This window comes from Vespula vulgaris, chromosome 22 (assembly GCF_905475345.1).
Source record: "Vespula vulgaris chromosome 22, iyVesVulg1.1, whole genome shotgun sequence".
NCBI lineage: Eukaryota > Metazoa > Arthropoda > Insecta > Hymenoptera > Vespidae > Vespula > Vespula vulgaris.
The window spans coordinates 1,877,501-1,900,710 of record NC_066607.1 but is presented as its reverse complement, the minus strand read 5'-3'; the positions used below and the strand labels follow the sequence as shown (position 1 = coordinate 1,900,710).

The 23,210-nt window shown below is 32.9% G+C and overlaps 1 protein-coding gene across 18 annotated transcripts in view; it reads right to left on the bottom strand.

Annotated features, from left to right (window-relative positions):
- The window catches only part of LOC127071501 (growth factor receptor-bound protein 14-like), a 423,968-nt gene that overhangs the window by 260,091 nt on the left and 140,667 nt on the right, over window positions 1-23,210 (bottom strand). For 15 of the 18 annotated variants that reach the window (XM_051010818.1, XM_051010828.1, XM_051010817.1 and 12 more), the window contains one exon: window positions 258-448. In XM_051010818.1, coding sequence (XP_050866775.1) covers window positions 258-448 — 191 coding nt within the window. Of the gene's footprint in view, window positions 1-257; window positions 449-20,603; window positions 21,092-23,210 lie in introns of all 18 variants that reach the window. The other 3 variants (XM_051010834.1, XM_051010831.1, XM_051010832.1) reach the window with 1 other exon arrangement.

Here is a 23,210-nt window from a genome sequence, read left to right as displayed (position 1 = left end):
TTGTAGAAATGAAAGGAAAATGATTAAAATCAAAATATTAAAATATCAATATCAATATTAATAATATATATTACTTTTTTACATACGTAATATGACTGCTTGATTTTGGACCTTTTAACAAATCGTTGTCGTATTGAAACGTTTTAAATAATACCGTTCGAATTAAAAAGGTTTAAGATATAAAAAAAAAAATAAATAAAAAAAAGAAAATTAATACTGATGATTAATTGCATTCTCTCTCTTTCTCTCTTTCTCACCTGTCTCTCACTGTCTAAGATATCCTCCTCGCGATGGCCTATTCTTCTTCGAGCTCTCTGCATCATGCTGCTGATTTCGAAAATCGTAGGTGCTGAACCAAGTCGTTCGTAACTTCCAGCACGTGCAGCGGATCGTCCACCGGTTATTGTGGACCCGCCATCGAGACAGGAACACATTTTCGGAAACCAATCTGTTTGGACAAACGAATAATAGAATTAGATTAACATCGACCCGTACGAATTATATAACAACGAAGTAATACATAGAAAAATGAGGAAAAGCAACAAGGAGAAAAAAGAAGGAGAAGAAGAAGAAGAAAGAAATAGAATCGTTTAGTCGAAATGAAATTGTTGTGCTAACTACGCGATATTTCATTCAATATTATTCGTCTACTACATTTAAATAATAATACGCAGATATGTATATGTGTACGTGTGTGTATATACCATGAGCATATATATATGTGTGTTTGTGTGTATATATATAAACACACACGTATATAAGAAAGAAAAAGAAATAGGGAAGAACGAGCCCGTTGTACTAAAAAAACTATTATACAACACGGCCCAATAACATAAACCAAGAGATTTTTATCTAGCTCCATACATCACTTGTCATTCTCAACAATTGAAAGATAAAGAGGATAAAAGAAAACAAACAAACAAACAAACAAATAAATAAACAAAACACCATGACTTACATCGATTATGAACATCACCGAAAGAACATTTGCATAATAATACAAAGCAAGTTGATTTTCGTACTATATATACATATATATTGTAAGCGTGATTTTTAGCTTGATGCGATTATGTGTTTTAAAAAATTATATAACTAATTGACGATATACGCTACGTTTGATCTATCTCTCACGTTACTATTATTTTTCTTGCCGTCAATTTCTTTTTTTTTTTGCTTTTCTTTTTCAATGTCTTATTTCTCGTTTCGTTTAACAGAGGAAGAATTTAGTGATTTTTCTTTCTTTTTTTTTTTTTCTTTCTTTCTTCCTTTCTTTCTTTTTTCTTTATCGAAATTCCTTCGAGCAAGCATTCCGCCGTCGATTTGCGTGTTCTCGTCGGTCGATCGTTCGTTCTCTCGGTCTTTTCGCTCGCACGCTCGCTGACGACGAGACACGCGCGGCGGCCATCTCAAGGCGAACGAATGGCTCCTAATAAAGGCTCGTCTGCCTCGTATCCGGGGTTGTGAGCGTTGCTGTCACGGCTCGCGATGGACCGTGAAAGAGAAGGAAAGAGAAGGAAAGAGAAAGAGAGAGAGAGAAAGAGAGAGAAAGAGAGAGAAAGAGAGAGAGAGAACATACCGCAACACGAATCGATTTCTTTCTAATTAATAAGATTAATTAACGTGTTTCTCAACGACGTTACGATTAATCGGAACGTGAAAATTATTATAATAATTTCTTTTCATACTTATTTCACGATGTATACGTATTTATATTAGTTTAGGAACGATAATCGATATGATAAACGATCTAATGTATATTATTGTAAATATAATCGATGAAAGAATAAGTATAAAACTTTGAACGAGTTTACTATTATTATATATATATATATATAAAATTATATATATAGAAAGAATAATCGATCTAATGAATATAAAATTTCGAACGAATTTATTATTATTATTTAATATTATTATAATTTGATATGATTAATTTTACACATTCACACACACACACACACACACACAGACAGAGAGAGAGAGAGAAAGAGATAGGACAGACAGACAGAAACATCATTCCACATAATTAATTAATTAATCTACTTATTTATTACATTTACTCGATTATAATTAACCCTTTTTTCTCTCCCACCCTAAACAAATCGTCAAACACATTTTCGTACGAAAAATATATTACTTATCGATAGGATCGATAGATTATAGAAAGAAACTACGATCGATCTTACCCTTTTGAAATCGATCTATCTACAGATATTTCCTAAACGATTCGAAAATCTACTATCGATTAATTACATACATAATAGATTGACGTATAAGACGGATGAACGATTCGCAGTCTATGGCTTTCTCACGAATCTAATATTACGAATCGATACATGTGTATCCACACGATCGAACGAGTTTCAACGACGACAAAGAAGTAACTACGTTACTTCTCTTCTCTCTCTTCTTTTCTTTTCACTTCTTCTATCCTTTTCTATACTTTCAACATACATACTTATCACGAAGAGAAGTCGAGAAGCTAAGGACGAAGAAGACGAGAAGAGGATCGGTCGCACGGAGTTGCAAAGCATTCGATTTGCTCGCGTTAACTCGGCGCCGACCGCTTCTATTTCGAGCCAACCACCTGTTTCCCTTTGCTATATGCAGACCCTGGATATGCGCGCGCGAATGCATACGACGCATACGCATACACACACGTAGACACAAACACAGAGAGACAAACACACAACGGACGACGGACATCAACATCACACTTCTCTCAAACGCATACACGTATAAAGAAGACACCTTTACTTCCTTCTCTTCTCTTCTCTTCTTTTCTCTTCTCTTCACTTCTCTTCAACTTTTACTTCAGCCTCGCGTCTTTTGCTTATCTTCTTAGAAGACCGTGTCTTACCGGTTTGCTCGACAAAATGGTCGCTCTCGAGCCGATGAGCAACGAGTATGTATATATATATGTATGTATGTATGTATGTATGTATTTAGGTGTGTTTATATGTGTATATGTATATGTATCTACTTTGTGTATATTCTTTGAAAGTAACCGCGAAAGAGAGAATGAAAAAGAAAAAACGAGAGAGAGAGAGAGAGAGAAAGAGGGACAGAGAGAGAAGGTAAATATATGTATGTTACACTAGCAACGTAGATACGTATTTAAAAAAGAAAAAAAAAAAAAAGAAAAGAAAAAAGAGATAACTGAAAGATCGTTAGTACCTAACGCAATACTTATTTAAATATATATGTATATTCGTGTGTCTATGTGTGTAAATTTTATAGCAATACTTGATGTAATTAATTCATTAATTAATAACATCGAAGAGAACATTAAAAAAGATAATGATAATTGGCAAAATTGATACGAATAAAGTAGAAATAGTTATAACAGTTAGGTAAATGTTATTTGAATAAGGAAAAAAGGGAGAAAGAGATACTGTTATTAGATGCAAATGTCATAGATAAGGAAAGCAATATCGGAGATAAACGAAAAGAAAGATAGGGAGAGAGAAAGAGAGAGAAAGAGAAATAGAAATATTCCTTCTAAAATTATATTGAAACGTTCGGATATTTAAAGAAATTGCTAATGAACGACTCGAATCGTCCTTATCGAAAATTATCCCATATTCTCCAATGTTCTACGATCCCAGATAGGTTAACTCGATTGGATACAACATAGAGAAAACGATAATGATAGGTGCCGAAGCGCTATATCGTTCGTTGGCTCAATTATAAAATTCTTCTTCATCTTCGTCTCTCTCTCTCTCTCTCTCTCTCTCTCTCTCTCTCTCTCTCTCTTCTTTTTTTTCGTTATCGCAAAAAATCTCACGTTTTTCTCTTTCTTTTTTTTCCATCAAAAATGTAAATAACGATAAAAGATATACGAATGGTTTGAAACATCAAGCTCGTTAACACACATGTATAAATATATATACATATATATAAAAGGTATTTTATAATTATTGTTGATATAAATGCAAGTGAAAACAAGGAAACTAGAGTTTTAAAGTTTCATATATATTTCATATATATACGTCACCAATTTTTATACTTCTTCTATTCACGAGAATTTAATGACAGAACATATATACTATATATTTGTCTAAACGTGAATATAAATCAACAAATATATATCGATAGACATGGTTTAAGATTATAAGAGAAAAAAAAAAAGAGAGAAAGAGAGATTCTTATCAACTTCCTTCCTAGTTATCGATAACGTATTACCTATATAGTAATATATTATACCAAACGACGGACGAAAATCTCTGTCTAAAGATTTATAATAACGATCAAATGGCTACGATACTATTTTACCCTTATTTTCAAAAGAGATACGAGATTGGAGAATACCACGAAAACGAGGGAAGAGAAGTTTCGTTCTCTAAGGAGGAAAGAAATCGAAAAAGACGGAAAAAAAAGAAAAAGAGAGAGAGAGAGAGAGAGAGAGAAAGGGATACTAGAGGTCGAAAGGGGTGGGGGAGGAGATGCTGGAGTCCGAATTTATCTTGCGATCGTTCTGTACTACTACTACGCACGACCCACCAGAGAAAAAGATATAAAAAAGAAGAAAAAGAGGAAGAGGAAGAAGAAGAAGAAGAAGAAGAAAAAGAAGAAAAAGAAAGAGGAAAAGAAGAAGAATATCATGAAGAAGAACGACGCAATTTTGGGCTTTGGTAGTAGAACGAGGAAGGAGCCTGCCTCGAGGCACTGTACAAAAGAGTGAGAGAAGAGGATATAAAAAAAGAGATAAAGAGAATATAACGAGAGAAAAAGAAAGATAAAAAGTTATACCTAAAAGAAAGAGAAAGAGAGAAAAAGAGTGTATGTAAGAAATAAAGACAGAGAGAGAGAGAGAGAAAGAGAGAGACATCGAAGGTGGTCGTATTATACGTTTACCCGTTGGTATCTCGTAAAAATTTAGCACCGATAATTGGCGGACGCGCGATATGCACGTACATGAACGAAGCTTTAACAGTCGATTCGAATGGCTCGTGCATAAAAGCATCTACGAAGAAGACCACGACGACGAAGAAGAACAAGAAGACGAAGAAAATGAAGATGAAGAAGATGAAGAAGAAGAAGAAGAAGACCACGAGAAGACGTTCACAATAATTTCGTAATCGCGCGAACGTTTCGATCGGTCTAGCTGAAGCAGCCAACATCAGCAGCTGCATCAAACACCCTGCTTTTGCATCGTCATACCAACAAGAGAGAAACAGGAAAAGAGGTGAGAGCTGGAGGATGATGAAAAAGATGAGGACGAAGAAGACGACACAACGACGACAACGCGATTTCTCTCTTCTCTTCTTATCGACTTAATAACCTCACGGAATCGTTAATAATAATATCAAGCGTCGATTTCAATGGCCGCTTAACTTCGTCGTAGTCGTCTTCTTAATCCGTCGTTCTAAAGTCGGTCCTAAAGGCGACAGGATAAATTCTTATTTATGTTTCCTTTTTTTTTTACTTTTACTTTACTTTACTTTACTTTACTTCTCTTTTCTTTTCTTTCCTTTTTATTTCTCAGACTTGAAAGAGAGATGGTCAGACACCTTTCTTTTTTTTGCTTTTTAATAACTGAAGGGTTTTATGATATTATAATATCCGGTCCGAATTTGTTTTGTCGACTTTTTTTTTTAATATCGATTTTTTTTTAGATATATCGGATAATAGTATATATAGGTAGTAGGTAAACGTATAAGTATTATTTGTTATTACTATTATTATTATTATTATTATTACTATTATTAATCGTATTAAAGATCTATTTTAATATTTTCATTCTACTTTACAGTTCTCTCAACTTTAAAAGGATCGTCAGATATCTTTTTGCAACATCGATCACTTTTAAGCAATTTCTTGAATTCTTATTCTCTTATGAAACTTTTTTTTCTGTGAATACACGAATAGCAGACAAATACGAGATGATTATTATTAATCAAACGTCTGTTCTAACATTTTTCTTTCACGTTTTTCTCAGCTTCGAAAGATCGTCGGATATCTTTTTACAACTTCGACATTTTTAAGTACGTCGAGTTTGAAATTCTATTGCACATTAGAAATCGAATTTCACGAATTCTCCTTCTCTCATGTAATTCTTTTTTTTTGTTTCTTCTATTACGAATATACGGATAATATATAAATAATACGAGATGATTATTATTATTAATCAAAGTTCTGTCCTAACATATTACTTTTACTTTCTAAGAGTTCTCAGTTATGAGAGATCGCAAGAGATCTTTTCACGACTTCGAACATTTTTAATACGTTCAGTCTGAAATTCTTTACCGCTAGAATGAAATTTCTTGAATTCTCATTCTCGTATGAAGTTCTTTTTTTTCCCCCTTATAAATGCACACACAGTGGATAAATATGAAATTACTATCATTATTACAAATATATATATATATATATAAATAATTGATTATCACTACTATTAATAATCATCGAGAAAACTGTTCTCTAAGATTTTCCATTCTATTATTTTAACGTTCGAAATAAATTTAATTATATCCGATCTATTTTGAAGATACAAATATAATATTACATTCGAATATATATAAATATATAAATAAATTTAACTATATCCAATAATAACTATCTACTTTGTAAATACAAAAACAACATTATATTCAAATATATACACACATATATATATAAATATATTCCGATATACAATTACATGAATCCTTTGAATCCATTAGAATACAGAATTTGGATATACGTATATTAAAAAGAAGAGGAAGGAACAGAAAGATAGAGATTCATAGAAAGAGAGAGAGAAAGAAAGAGACAGAAAGAGAGCGCTCGTTACTAGGAAGAAAGGTATTTCTGTATACACTATATCCACGTTAACGAGGTCAGTCAGTCTCCCGGGCGAGACGAAGCATACAGATAGAGGAGAACCTTTATTCGGTTTAGGTCAAACCAACCACCTCTCTCCTCTCGTGAAATCACAGAAATAGGAACCGACCAAAACGAGCGAAGTGCATATAATGCGCTTTGCTCGCTCGAAATACCTCCCTCCATTCTTCTTTTCTCTCTCTCTCTCTCTCTCTCTCTCTCTCTCTCTCTCTCTCTCTCTCTCTCTCTCTCTCTCTCTCCCTCTTTCTCTCTCTCTCTCTCTCTCTTTCTGTGTCTCTCTTTTCCTCTCTTTCGCTATCTCTGTCTCTCATGTTTCTTGCTTTCATGTACGGCCTGTAAAGCGCGTTAAGTGAATTCGCGATTTCGCGACCTTTCGAGAAGATATGTAAGCGTGACGAATCGTATGTTTTGACGTTAAAAAACGTTCTGTTATTCTTTGACGACCACGAACATATATCTTCATCGTTCGACAAATACAAATTATATTTAAGTACAAAAGTGGGTTTTTTTTTTTTCTTTTTCACCAAGTAAGATATGGTCTACTAAGTAAAGTATGAATAACAGGTGGAATGTATAATATGACTACTTGTAGTATTTTATAAGTTTTCCGGGTTACAAAAGATTGACAAATTTCTAAAGACAAAAATAAATAAATAAATGAATAAATGAATGAAAAATAATGTGATTTGTGAGATACTATCTTGTCTATTGAAATCAGAGCTTTTTTTTTTTTTTTAACGAATATCGAGAGATTTCATGGTCTTCTTTACTCGTTCGTTTTTCTCTTTTCTTTCTTTCTTTTTTTTTAACTTTTTATTTTATTCTATTACGTGGAATGTACGTATACTTTTTCTTATATGAAAGAAGGACAAAAAAAAAGGATTGATATCCCGTAAATAAAAAATAAAACGCTTTCAAATTAAATTAAATTAAATATGAAAAGCCAATGTATCGGTATTCTTCGGAAAACTCGCAAAGTCGATATATCGACTCTGACGTAGTAAAGGGGTTAAATATGACGTTAAAAAAAAAATAAAAGAAAGATGAAAAAAGAAAAGATGAAAAATCGATGAATCTATTCTAAAAATATATTACGTATATATATCGATGATTTTCGTTCTGATAAAAATCGATTCGAATCGAGACTTTTTTTTTCATTTCACTATACCAAACGAAAGTAGACTTTCGTCAAACTATGTACAATGTTGCAATAAGATGATACTATCTTTTATCTCTATCCAATATATATATATATAACTCTATGTATATACGTATGTATATATGTATGTGTATGTGGAGTAGTACCCTATAAGTTTCTTCGTAATACAGTTAGCTTCCATTTACTCGCCATTAGCCGTTTTAATCTACGATAGCAATCTATAAGTCACACATATGTAGCTTCCTGGTATATTAAAGCGTCTGTATTCTTCCGTTATCGGTCCGATCGTCTTTTATACTCCTCTCAATGTCACTTACGAGAAGAGAGGAGGATGTTCAACGAGCGAACGTTCACGGAATCGATCGATAAGCGATTCGAACAACCAAACGATCGAAGAGTAATTTGCTCGATGAAGCGGATCGATCTAACATATAAGTAAGATTGATGTTATTCCGTCTATGTATCTATTTAAATTCCCAGGCATGTTATTTCGCTATTACTATATTTACGATCTATAAGTATATATATATATATATGTATGTATGTGTGTGTGTATGTGTATCTTTGATCGGGCGAAAGAATATTTCAGAATTATTAATTTCGTTGGGAAAATAAATGAAACGTTTATTAATATCAAATATATTATATAAAGATCGTAATATCAAATATTATATAAAGACGTGTAAGATATCACACATATATATATATACATATTATTAAACAATTTAATAATAGGTATATATAACATATATTAACAAATATATTAATAATAACAATATATATATAAATATCATAAGCAAGGAATAAGTAATGTAGAATATATATATATGATATATACACACACACACACACACATATCAGCTGTGATATCACATATATATAATTAAAGATCGATTGTTATGCTTATTAAACACTTCTTTCTATTCACTTTTTTTCCCTCGCAAATATTATGCAATATTTTCAATGATGCAATTAAACACACACATACATATATACATACGATAATAATTCGTTGTTGGTGCAATATAGGATACAGTGATGCTCGATTATTTCTCTCGAATCTCGAACGTGAGTATCATTGCGATCGTTCGCAAAATACACCGCAAGAAGACGATGACGAACGACGGATCGTAACAGAGCCAACAACACGACGCAACCTCGATCGCGAAGCCTTGGCCTACTCGTCCCTACACCGTCGTCGCCATTTTGCCTCATTTTCTTAATTTTCTTTCTCTCCTTCTTTCTCCTCTCTTCTATCGTACATATTCGTCGTACATTCCTCCTTCGGTCAAAATAAACGACGTTTTGTAACATTCTTTTGCGACGAAGAAGTCACATCATCAAATTGCTAACAGAAACGAAATCCTCTTAGCTCTCTCTCTCTCTCTCTCTCTCTCTCTCTCTCTCTCTCTCTCTCTCTCTCTCTCTCTCTCTCTCTCTCTCTCTCTCTCTCTCTCTTATTTACATCAATCTTTTTAAATTTTTTATTCTCTTTTTTATCCTTCCTTGTTTCCTTTCTTCTTCTTCTTTTTCTTTTTTTACCTGTTACTCATTATTCTCAAAAAGGAAACATAAAAAGATAAACGATTCGAAGGATTACGCGAGTATAAAAGAAAAAAAAAGTAAGAAAGAAAGAAACGATTAGAATACGATGATAATGATGTTATCGACACGTCTTTTCTTTTCTTTTCTTTTCTTTTTTTCAACTCGTAAGTTCGTATTCGAATAAATTAAAAACCTAGTGGAAACGTAGGTAGAAACTTTGGTAGAAACGTAGTAGAAATGACAACGTGTATATATCGATTTAAAGTTTTCTTTTTCTTTTTTTTCGGTAAGAATTCAAGGATTCGTTTATTAGCTCTATCAATTTTTGTTTTTTATTTCATTTACTTTATTTTTGCTCGCTCTCTCTCTCTCTTTTTCTTTTTCTTTTTATATTTTTCGACTTTCATTTTCTATACTCCGTTTATTATCCTTCGAATCTAAGGAGATAGAAAGGATAGAAAAGAATAAGAAAAGAAGAAAAGAATAGGAAAACCAGAAGAAGAAGAAGAAGAAGAAGAAGAAGAAAAAAAGAAAAGGAAGACGAGCAGTCTAAACGCGATCGATAAGAACTGGTGGCAGGTGGTTGAACGTAAGCCAGGGCTTACCAAGCTTTGAAGAGCCATATCCTAACAGCGCCAAATCTATGCCTTGTATTTTTTTTACACTTTCTTTCTTTTCTTTTTTTTCTTGCTTCTTTGCACGCTCGTTAAACGTCGGCTACGAACGCCATTTAAATTCAAAGTCTATAATCCGTAATCAGTTTTGAAAAAAGAATCTTACGAATCAATTCATCCTTTCGCATTTAACGTCTTATTAATATCGTAACTTTGAATAAGAATTGAAATGAAATAGAGAGAAAGAAATTTATAAAATCGTAGAGATATGATTCAACGTGTTTGTGTCCAGTATTTTAAGAATGATTATAATAAATATTTAAACAAATATATATATAATAATTCTTTATATATAGGATAAAGAATAGAAGTCTTTAGGTGGGCCAAATGTTTGTAAGTAGTTTTAAAAATCAATTATTGTTTTGCGAGACTTTCAAGGCTAGTAGTTAGAGTCATAGTTATTCAATTCGAAAGAACATATATATATATATATAAGTGCATGTGTGTGTTTAAGAATGTGTAGAAAAAGAGTAATTGATTTTTAAAATAATATAAAAACGTTTGGCCAATGGAGAGATTTCGATTCATTCTATATATTGAAATATTAAAATATATATTTTAAGAATAAAATATAAATAAATAAAACGACTAAATTTAAATATATATAATTATATCTATAAAACTTTAAGCAACTAAAAGTTAATATCAATAAAAAATATATATTTATGATATATTTAAATAATATATATAATAACATTAAGCGATTATATATTCCAATATTAAAATAATATTAATAACAATAATAATTCTTTATCATTAAAATAATAATCCTTTGCTAATTCACTTTGAAGAAGCCAATCGATCCGCTTCTATCTAATGTCTTGGACTTTGCCCGTTACCAGCTTACTTCAATTATGATGGAAGATGTCGTACTAATTACGACGGCCCTTTTTAATAATGCACCCTATTACGACGTTCGAAGCGTTCGAGCGAAGTTTATTTAAGAGGATGAAAGATCGACGACGACGACGACGTAGACGACGTAAACGACGACGATGATGATGACGAAGACGAAGACGAAGACGAAGACGAAGACGAAGACGAATACGAAGACGAAGACGAAGACGAAGACGAAGACGAAGACGAAGACGAAGACGAAGACGAAGACGAAGATGAAGAATCACAACGGTTGGAAGGCAAAAGCTCATGCCATGTAATAATCCCATTCGCGACCTTAATTACATGACACGCGCGAAACCGCGAATGTTTCTACTTTGTCTTTCCGAAAGGACTATGCTCTCTTCGAAGGGCATTCAAAGTTCATTAAGAAATATCTATCTTAATTATGTAAAAAAAAAAAAAATCATAAACGTAATATGCTTTGACTGGTTAATTTCGAGAAATGATATAATCAATTATCTACGAATTTACTAGTCCCATTTACTGAATGTTTATGAGACTTGTTTAATAAACGTCTTTCGGTTTATCGTAAATAGTAAATTTACGACGAGCGTAAAGAAATCCGTTAGATACAATTAAAGATGACTCATACGCGTTCAACATGATCGTGAGTCGTAATACTATGAAAAAAAATTAAATAAATAAATGAAAATAGTAAGAATTGAGATTACTTATTTTTTGTTGCAACGAGGTGTAAAGTAAATTAACTTGCGAAAATAAATCGTAACTGTGTCTACATATAAATGTTATGAATGTACGAAGTTAATTTCTATGATAATAAACATATAAATCGTATATAAATCGTTGAACGAAATGAAGAATTTTTTATTGTCTCTATAATATAATCCCAACTATAATCGTATTTATCATTTCGTTTTAACCAACCTATTCTTTTGCACGATAAAATAAAATTTTATACGCTCTTAAACGTAACTTTACGCACGCACGCAAACACAAATATACATATATACATATATCATCGTTTAAAAAACTTCACATTTTATTAAGCAAACAAAACGAAATCAAAAAGTATTAATAGAAATTGTATCAAGAAATGGATAACACTAACTTTCGTTATAACGATAACACGTTCGAGTTTAACAATCTATCTTCCTTTATTCATATTTATTTAATTATTTATATATCCTAAAAATCCAAAGAAATATATATTTACATATACATATATCTCTCTCCTATAACCAAAAAAAAAGGAAAGTAAAAAATAGAAAAGGACGAGATAAATAGTAAAGCTAGAGCGACGATGACTCGTGCGCCTAGACTGGACGATCGATCGAGGCCGTACTCAACTATAACTACGAGGAGTGGAAAAGAGGAGGAGGAAGAGTAGGAGTAGGAGTAAGAAGGGGAAGAGGAAGAGGATCTCTTCTTCTTTCTGTCGAGAACAGTGGAGAAAGAGAAGGGGTAGGTGGGGTGAATTGGAAAAGCCCGGATTCTCATTCAGAAACTTTGCTGCGCCTGGCGCGTGTTCGTGAATGTAGTAAAAAAAAAAAAAAAAAAAGAAAAAAGAAGAGAAAAAATAAAGAGAGAGAGAGGGGAGATATTCCAGAGGGCTCGAAAAAAAAAATAAATAAAAAAAGGATACGTTAAAAAAAAAAAGAAAGATAAAAAGAAATGAAAACAGAAGTGGGTCGTAGCTGTTGGTATCGACGATACGAAAAGCTGCAGGATCACGTAGGCTTCGACTCTTATTTTCTCTTATCGAGGTCATCGTCGAGTTAAATGCAAAAACAATTTCCTTCCTTCCTTCCTTTCTTCCTTAGTTATTTACTTACTTACTTACTTACACTACTTACTTACTTACTTATTTACTTATTTATTTACTCCCGTTTTTAACGACTTTTAACGTCGCGTCACCTACGTGACGATAAATCATTCCATATTGATAAAAGTAAAAAGGAAAAAAAAAGAATAAAAAAAAATAAGAAATAAATAAATAAATAAATAAATACAAATAAAAAAGGAAAAAAGGACAGAGAAAAACTTGTTCGCTCGAGTAAACAACATCGAGTCCCCACCTTAAGATTCTCGTGTTTAAGCTCGTTCGATGTCTATAACACATTACCGAGCGATGGTCGATGAAAGATTGATGAAAAATTGCGTGGAAGCAACATAGAACACATAGCGCTGAAAGTAGCTAACGCGAAATGTCAAGCGGCGATCAACGACAACACACGAAAGGAATAAAAAGGTCGATCGGACTTAAGAACTCTCTCTTTCTCTTTATCTTTCTTTTTCATTCTTCTTTTTCTGTTTTTTTTTTTTTTTTTGTATTTATCTACATCATAATCGTATATCTATTTTCGAAATATCTACACGCGAGACGATATGAAATCTTTAACGGATAAATGAAAAATTTTATAGAAGAAAAATATATCGAAATTATATATATATATATATATATATATATATATATATATATATATAAACCGTATCTATGCGTCGCAACAAACCTTGAATAAACGACGCGGACAGAATGACAATTTCATTCGACTTCGATACGATAGAAATTCCCAATCGTGACGTAATACTTTATCTTTCTCGTTTTTCGATGTCACATATAGTATGCGTTGTTACATGTTAACAAGGTCGTTCACATTTTGGCACAAAGATATTTTATGTATGTTTGCGTATATACATATATATATATATATATATATATATATATATATATATATATACATATGTATATATGTATGTATGTAGATGCGTATGTAACTTATATGTACCTAACTTACGTGATTCTTAGCACGTAGACGTAGAGCTCTTTCGAAATCGATTAGATCGATTCGTCGATGGAAAGTCGAAAAAAGAATTAATTTCTCTGAACAAAAAAGAAAAACAAAAAAAAAAGATATCGATCATCGACATATTATAACAACTCTATAACTATATAATCTATATTATCCATATAATCGATATAATCCGTCTAATAACTAATAACTATATTATCTTAAAAACACAATTAATATAATCTATTTATTATTATCACATATATATATATATATATATATATATATAAAAATAATAATTTTTACGACGAAATCGTAGTTGAAACGTTCACATATAGTTATATGTCAAATAGAAATAGAATATGCCAAGGATCCGCCATTGAAGAACGTTCGTGTATAAAGTATCAAACAGAAATACGAATGGAAGGTAGTAAAGCCTAAGGACAAAAAGGGTTTCGACTCACGACACGCATACGAAAGGAACACGACACGCGACCCTCAAACCAACCCTACACGTTACACGACTGACTTCCGTGATAGGCTTGGTTGGCAGTACCTCTTTTGTGTCCGATCCCTTTGAAAACACCTTGACGATAGGTACTTCGTTTTCGTTAGCTATTCAGATCCACGTTTCGTACGATCTACCACAAACGCGTCTTCGTAACCCATCTCCTCCTCATTATTCTTTCATTCGAACGAAATGCGAGTTCCAAACTTCTCATTCTCGCTTAACCCAAATTTTCAACTTATAAAAAGAATTGTACGCGACCTTAGGACGCCTATTTAAAACTATCGAACTTTTATAACGTCTATTTATATTCGCTTTTAATATTATGTAATTCTATTTTTTTTCTTTTTTTCGTAATTTTAGGTCATCGATTTTTCATCTTTTTTCTTTTACAACGGTAATAATAACTTATAAAAAGATGATGATAAAAAGATTGATGTTCAGAAAAAAATGTGCAATCTAAACGATTCAGACATAGAAGATAACTATTTTGTAAAAATTAGCACAAATTTGCAAAACAATTTATATCAACTAATTTAACGATACGATCGTTTAAACGAGTTCGATTAAATGAGACATATTGTATCGATCGAATCGATTGAATCGACATTATCGTATTATTCAAACGTTACATTTCATCAGTAACCAAGAGTAAAAAAGCTTTAACTAACAACCCACTCGCGATCGTGTTAAAGTTCACGAAAGTTAGATCCGCCTTCGATCTCAATCTCGATCTCGATCTCGATCTCGATCGCTGAAAAAATATCTCTTTATCATAGGTAAGTAAGGTTTTTATCATAAACATGTCATCTAGTTACGTTTATTATCTCTAGTCAAGGGTAAAGTATACGATGTTAGATACACATACGTACGTAATACGAATGCGTTGGACGAAACGTGTTGAACAAAACGTAGGTAGGTAATAGATAAGTAGGTAGATAGTTAGGTAGGTAGGTAGGTAGGTAGGTAGATAGATAGGTAGGTTGAACGCATCGACGAAACGCAAAGGGGTAACTCGATATCGAGATACTCGCCGCAGGATGCGGGTGATCTCGAGGCCGACGTACTCGTCGTACCACGAAAATGGTTCTAGCAATGTTCTACACCGAGAACGATAAAGTTAACTTTCGAAAGTTCACACCAAAGTGAACAGTAGTAGTGTATTTAGCTTCGATCCAATGTTCCGAAAATTTCGTTAACCGTCTTTTATCCTCGTACAAAGTTTTACTTAGATTTACGCTTACAGACAATAGCGAAGGACATACAAACGTTTACACATATACATACATATATACATACATACGAACGAATAGATAGATGGATAGATAGATAGACAGACAGACAGACAGACAGACAGACAGACAGACAGAAGTCTACTTTCGACGAATGATTTATATCAACCTATCTATAATTAACCATTTTCATCGTAATTATAACGGTGGCAAAGCGGACGAACTTAGGTGTTCCTAAAATCGCTTTGATAGGCGAGAAAAGGGAAGAAATTTAGAAAAAAACATTTGGATCTCAGCCAGGCAAATTAATTTCACGGAAGTCCGCAGTGGCCACCTCCTAACCGATCCCTGAATTGGCAACTACTAGCTACTACGACGACTGAGAGGATTTTCCTTGGTTAATAGAAACTCACGTATTTAACAGACCTAGAAATGATAGGAAAGTTCTGATATTAAATTTACCAAAAGGAAACGATGCCTCTATCTTTATCTTTCTCTCTTTCTCTTTCTTTCATTTCGTCAATTAAACTTGAAACGATCATCGATATTTTTCGTTCGATAGAAAGCAAAAGTGCTCGTAAAATGTTTGCCAACGAGTTTCACGTTCTTCGAGGACGTCTATTACGTGAAAACTTCGATCGGTTTTTATACAATGGTTAAAAAAAAAAAAAGAATTAAATAAAAAATCACAACGATTGCCACTGATGGGAATGATAATTGTCGATAGAACAAAATTTGTGGATTTTTCTTACACGATTGATCTCAATTTTCAATCTATTTCCAATCTATTTTTATCGTAGAACTTTTTAAAGATATACGTATGAGAATAACAATGACGACAACAAAATGATGACGACAACGACGATGACCTGGTTACAATTCTTCCGGAATCCTGATCGATCACGACGTTGTTCTAAATTCCAAGCACATCTCTTTCTCTCTCTCTCTCTCTCTCTTTCACATGCGTCAGAGAATCGTCGCGAAACTATTATATCACCGATCGATTTACACTCGTATGTCCCAAGTGTGCGAAGTAAAAATAAGAAAAAAAAAATGAATAAATAAGTTAATAAAAAATAAATAAATAAATAAACAAATCTTTATTCAAAAGAAACATATATATATATATATATATATATATATATAAATGATAATAAATTTCGTTTTATCGACTTCGATATATCGGGTCGAACATATTTTAATTCACATTTCAAACGCGAACGTTCTCGAACGTATTTAACGTCGAAAAGACAAAGTTCCATGATTCTCAACATGATAGGAATGATTTAAAGCGAGCAACACCACACCAACTCTAGTAGCCTCTTCGCTGAGGTCTCTAAATTTAATCGGCCGCAAAGAGAAAGACGAAGTTAGAGAGACAGAAAGAGAGAGAGCTTCGAAATTTACTGACGTGGGGCTCTTTGTCTCTCTCTCTCTCTCTCTCTCTCTCTCTTTCTCTCTCTCTCTCTTTCTCTTTCTCTCTCGAGTCATTCGATTTGGGTAAAGCAAGTTTGGCCGCTCTCGAATTCGGGAATATTTGCGTTTCTAGCGAATGAAGAGAAAGCGTGCGAGCGACCGCGTTGTGCCATTCGGTACTTCTCATCGCTCGGTTCCGTGCTCCTTTCCTTCTCGTTCCGAATGATTTATTAACGCCAAACGATTTCACGATGTCACGATGTCACGATGACGACGACGACGACGACGACGACAAATCCTCGTCTTTGAAACACGCGTTACGCCTCGCTCCTTACAACGTCGACCTCACCTACCTTTTAAACGTAAAATGCCGAAGAAATAAATTTAGAAAGTTAAGTAAGAAGAGAAACGTCGATAGTACAATTGAAATAATGAAAGAAAGAAAAGGATAAAGAAAAAAAATAAAAGAGTTAATTTCAAGCAACGCTTAATAGAATTTCAAGAGTTGACATCGGTCTTGTTCAAGCATTGAAATCGCCAAAATATTAACGCTTGCTTTCACACGCCTAATAGTTACGACGGACGAAATTAGTAAATTTTATTGAACTCGTTCGATCTTTATTTATTCATTCGATCATTTATTTTATTTTATTTATTTGTTTGTTTGTTTGTTTGTTTGCTTGTTTACTCATAACGAAAGAGGAGCGAGAGGTGATTTTTATATATCAGACTTCCTTTGGAAAGAAAATTTATTTCACACGAATTTAAATGCCGTGCTAGAAAAGTCTAACACGAGTCTAATACGGAGTTGTGCCTTTTTTAAAATTTAATTTTTAATTTCGATTAAAAATATATATATATATATATATCTAAGCACGCAATTCTTTCTTAAAGAAGTAAAACAAAAAAGAAAAGAAAAAGAAAACATCATAAGATTACCTGTATTATCTTCTATACGAACGCATTTAAATAATGAAATTCGTAGAATTTTAATAAACGATCACAAAGTCAACAAGTTTACGAACTTTCCCTACTTCGACCTCCTCCCATCCTCACCCCCTTATACGTCTATTCTTTCTTCCAATATTCTTATTCTTTCGTCGGCCGAACAAGACCACGAAGAAAATATAATATTATTTCTCGAACGTAGAAAGCGCGACCGGTTCTAGTAAAATCAAAATCGCATCGTTGCGAAAGCGCTCAAGGACCACCATCGAATATATCCCAAAGAGTTCTTTACGCAACGACTAAACGGTATATATGTATATTCGCTTTTTTAACATCCCCTATAACTTTCTCTATCTCTATCTCTATCACTATCACTATCACTATTTACTTTCTTTCTTATTTTATATATTTATCTATCTATCTATCTATACATACATACATACGTACGTACATACATACATACATACATACATACATACACACATACATACATACATACATACATACATACATACATACATACATATATACATATTTGTCTGATAATATACATACACAGACATCAAAAAATATATATGTATATTTATGTATGTATGTATGTATGTATGTATGTATGTATGTATGTATGTATGTATGTATATAGACAGACAAATATATATGCATGTGTGTAATGTCTCTCTCTCTCTCTCTCTCTCTCTCTCTCTCTCTCTCTCTCTCTCTCTCTCTCTCTCTCTCTCTCTCTCTGTCTCTCTCTCTCTCTCTCTCTCTCTCTCTCTCTCTCTCTCTCTCTCTCACTCTCTCTCTCTCTCTCTCTCTCTCTTTTTTCGTAGAATCATAAATAAACGCAAAACCGAAGAAACGATCGATCGTCCGAATCGCCGTAGAGAATTTCGGGGTCGAACAATCAAATGTCCCGTCGATTCTTCGACGATTCCGACTCGTCTTTGATCATCACCAAAAAAACTACTATCTCTCTCTCTCTCTCCCTTTCTCTCTTCTTTTTTTCTTTTCTCCCCTCCTTCTTTTTATTATAACGTTATCAAGCGTGATCAAAAAGGCGATACCTCCCTCCCTTTGCGCAAACAAGAAAAAGAAGAATAAGATCAAGCGTTCTCTCCCCAGTGTCGCGATCCACTCGTGCCAGCAATTCTTACGGTGGTGCGTCACCGTTCTCGAACATTTCTTCTATATTTTTCGAGATTAAAGGAAAAAAGAAAAAGAAAAAGAAAAAGAAAAAGAAAAAGAAAAAGAAAAAAAAGGATAAAAAATAAGTGAGGAAGAAAAACAAGTGGGGAAACAAGAATCGAAAAAATAAAGGAGGACGAAAAGAAAGAAAAAAAAAGAGAGAAGAAATAAAAAAAAAGAAAGAGAAAAGATAACACGACGCAGGAGGGGGGAAAAAAATGATCGCGAAGCAAAATCATCGAACGTAAAAACCAAAGAAAAAAACAAAAAGGAAAAGAGAGAGAGAGAGAGAGAGAGAGAAAAGAAAGAACTTGCACTCCATCCTTGTTCCACGTGTTATCGTTTTATTACTCTTGTCGATGACGTACTTAAATATGTTAAGTCCCATGCGTCAGCGATAATATTTTAATAAAGAAAGAATATTTTCTTACGCAATTTATGTTATTACGATCGAATTAATTTGATTTTGCTTAAATTAACAAGTTATCTCAGTTTCTTATCGATAAGAATGAACGTAAACATTACATCGAAGTATCTGTATAATTAATACGTACATATATGTATGCACGTATGTATATATGTATGTATGTATGTATGTATGTATGCATGTATGTATGTATGGATATATGTATGTATATGTATATATATGTATCGACAAATCGTGTTGCCGACGTTACTCGTCTTTTCAACGAAAAGTTCGATAACCTTCGACGAAAGCCTTATTTATTCGTTAAAAGATCCAAGATGTGAGTCACTTTGAAAATGACTCTGAAAGTCTTTTGTCGTTTATTAATTTAATAAGCAATTAATACGCATCGATTGTTACAATACTCTTCCTCTCCTCTCCTGGTTCGTTTTTAATCATCTCATTATAACGAAATTAGATTCGATCGATTGGTCGAATATTTCGTTCATTTATCATATCGATCGAAACGATTTTCTACGATAAGTAAGTAAGTAAGTAAGTAAGTAAGTAAGTGAATAAGTAAGTATCTAATTAAATAAATGCGATGTATGTACTTACATATATAATTTCTTTATCGGAGCTCTTTTACCATGCTTTCATCCGAACGAATAAAAATAAAATAAAATAAAACAAAATAAAACACCTATTTGCCGAACAAATTTTTATTCCACGTTCATTCGTCACGATGATTAAATGACGATAAAAATACTCGCGATGACTATCACTCGGTGTAATCTCTACATCTCGTAAACGCATGTATGTATGTATGTATGTATGTATGTATGTAGGTACGTACCGGTTTTATAATCTAATCTTACAACCAACTAGACACTTTCATATTAGAAAATTAATATAATAAACTCGTACAACGTGTCTCTTTTTCCTTTTTTCGTTCGTTCGTTCGTTCGTTCGTTCGTTCGTTCGTTCGTTCGTTCTTTGTGACCGATTTAAAAAATCAAAAAAATAAAAAAAAATAAATAGACATATATACTCACGGTGATGTGTAGGATAATTGTTGTTGTTGTTATTGCCGTTGTTGGTATCGGACAATAGTCGATAATCCATGTCGAAGAAAGAAAATTCGCGCTTTCCTTTTTACGACGGACAGAGGACGATGATCCTTTTTCGTGTCTACTTCGTCGATCGAATCGGTTAATCGTTACGTTAGAAAACGTATTGAACCGGTCATCGAACACCGACGCACGATTCGAAGAAAAAAAAAATAGAAAAAAAAGGAAGAGAGAAAGAATGACCACTGAGAGAGAAAAAAAAAGAGAAAAAAAAAGAAAAAAGAAAGAAAACTAGTTACACTCGTTTTCACGCGCGAGATAAGTATTAAGTACGTGGTACGCTCGCATCCGTGGATCATCGAAGACTAAACTTTTATTTATATACTAAACGTTCGATACTATTATTAATTATTGTCTCACGTCCTTGCGAGTCTGTTATATCGCGATGGAACTCTCGTCGCGTTTGTCCGTGACTGTAAATAAAAAGGAAACGTAAATATATTTTGTGTTTTCTTACGACACACGTTTATAGATATGTGTGCGTACGCGTATATATATATGTATGTATGTATGTATATATATGTATATATGTATGTATGTCAGTGCTTTTTATAGTGGATCTACGTCGAACTCTATTCCGAATATATTTGTTATATTTTGTTCCATCGATTTAGGTAACTATTATGTCATAGAATTTTGAAAAATAAACATCGTCTATCTCGCGTTCTCAAGTAACTAAATGTTACATCTACGAACGTGTTCATTCTTTCTCTCTCTCTCTCTCTCTCTCTCTCTTTCTTTCATTCTCTCTCACTCTCTTTCATTCACTCTTTCCTTTCTTTTCTCCATTTACACGCACGCGTAATCTTCGGCTTACCATGAATCTTGATAACTTATCGCAGTTTACGATTCTTACGAATAGATTAAACGATCGTATTGCTTCTATGTATTTACTATGCGTGTGCTCGTGCATGTGACTATGGTTAGCATGTATGTGTGTGTATTGCTGCGTATGCGTGTACTGTGTGCGTAAATCGCGGAAACGGAAGCAATAACGTATAAATTACATCGAGTGGAAAAGAGACACATAAAGAGATAAGGAAGACGAATAGAGAAACGTACAGAAAAAAGATAGAGAAAGACCAAGACTGAGATATAGAGAGACAAATAGACATACAGAGAGAGAGAGAGAGAGAGAGAGAGAGAGAGAGAGAGAGAGAGAGAGAGAGAGAATAAAAATAAAAAAAAAGATATAGGAAAAGAAAAAAGAAAGAAAGAAGGAAGATAAAAGAACGAACACGTGCCACGATGCCAAGAGACAGAAATAAAAAGATCAAGAAGATCGCTTACTTCCGCAGGAAAGCCTCAGTTTCAGAATTATCCTTTTTCTCTTTCTTTATCCTTGTGTTCGCTTTCGTACATGCATCACGTTCTTTTGGCGGTGAAGAAACAAAAAAAAGGGAAAGAGAAAGAGAAAAGGAGAAGTCTTTTCTTTCTGCGACGATAAGTGTGTTCGTCGAAAAAATAAATAAAGAAATAAATAAATAATAACGATAAAAACGTGAGACTGTCCGTCGTACATCGACGACGACGACGACCAAGACGTTTCATTCGTCCTTCAAAGATTAATTAACGAAATCGAATCTCTCAATGATTTTCTGCTAATGTCCTTTGTTCTAGCTAGTGTCTTTGTTCGTAAGAAGAACGGCCAGATTGTACGTATAAATAATAGATGATAGATATAGGTATTTATTAGTAATCATCCGTGAGAATTTCTAAACGCCTGTCATCGTATATATCGGATTAGTTTAGATTAGTTTAACGTTGCGACAACTGTGAAATTGAATCGTGTCGCGGTACGTGAAAGCTTAGAACGATGTATAGACGAGGAGAAAGAAAAAGACAAAAAAGAGAAATATAAAAATTAAAACAAAAAAAGACAATGATGACAATGGTACTCGCGACGAATTTTTGTATCGTGAGAATTATCTACTTTGATTTTTTGAGAGAGAGAGAGAGAGAGAGAGAACGTTCGTGTCACGATTTAAAAAAAGAAAGAAAAGAAAAGAGTGTATCGATCATAATCGACGAAACAGTCAAACGATATTTTCATCTATCATGACGAACGAATGTGTACATGTGTGTATAATATATATATATATAGAATATGTATATATTTACTAAAGAATATGATTCTTCGATTTTCTGCATTTTCGATTTGCTTTCTCTCTCTCTCTCTCTCTCTCTCTCTCTCTCTCTCTCTCTCTCTCTCTCTCTCTCTCTCTCTCTCTCTCTCTTTTCTTATTACATTTATTTTATATTTAAAAAAAAAAAAAAAAAAAAAGAAATGATCGATCGAATATCCTGTTTTTAAATACGCTATTGTAAAATTGTTTGAACATGCGATAGAATTTCAATAGCAACAATCGTGTTTACATATTTATGTATCTACATATGTATCAAAATATGTACTTATGTATGTATCTATGTATCTACATATGTATTTATGTATTTATCTATATATCTACATATGTATCTACATATATATCTACGTATATATGAATCGTAAGTTTATATATGTACATATATATG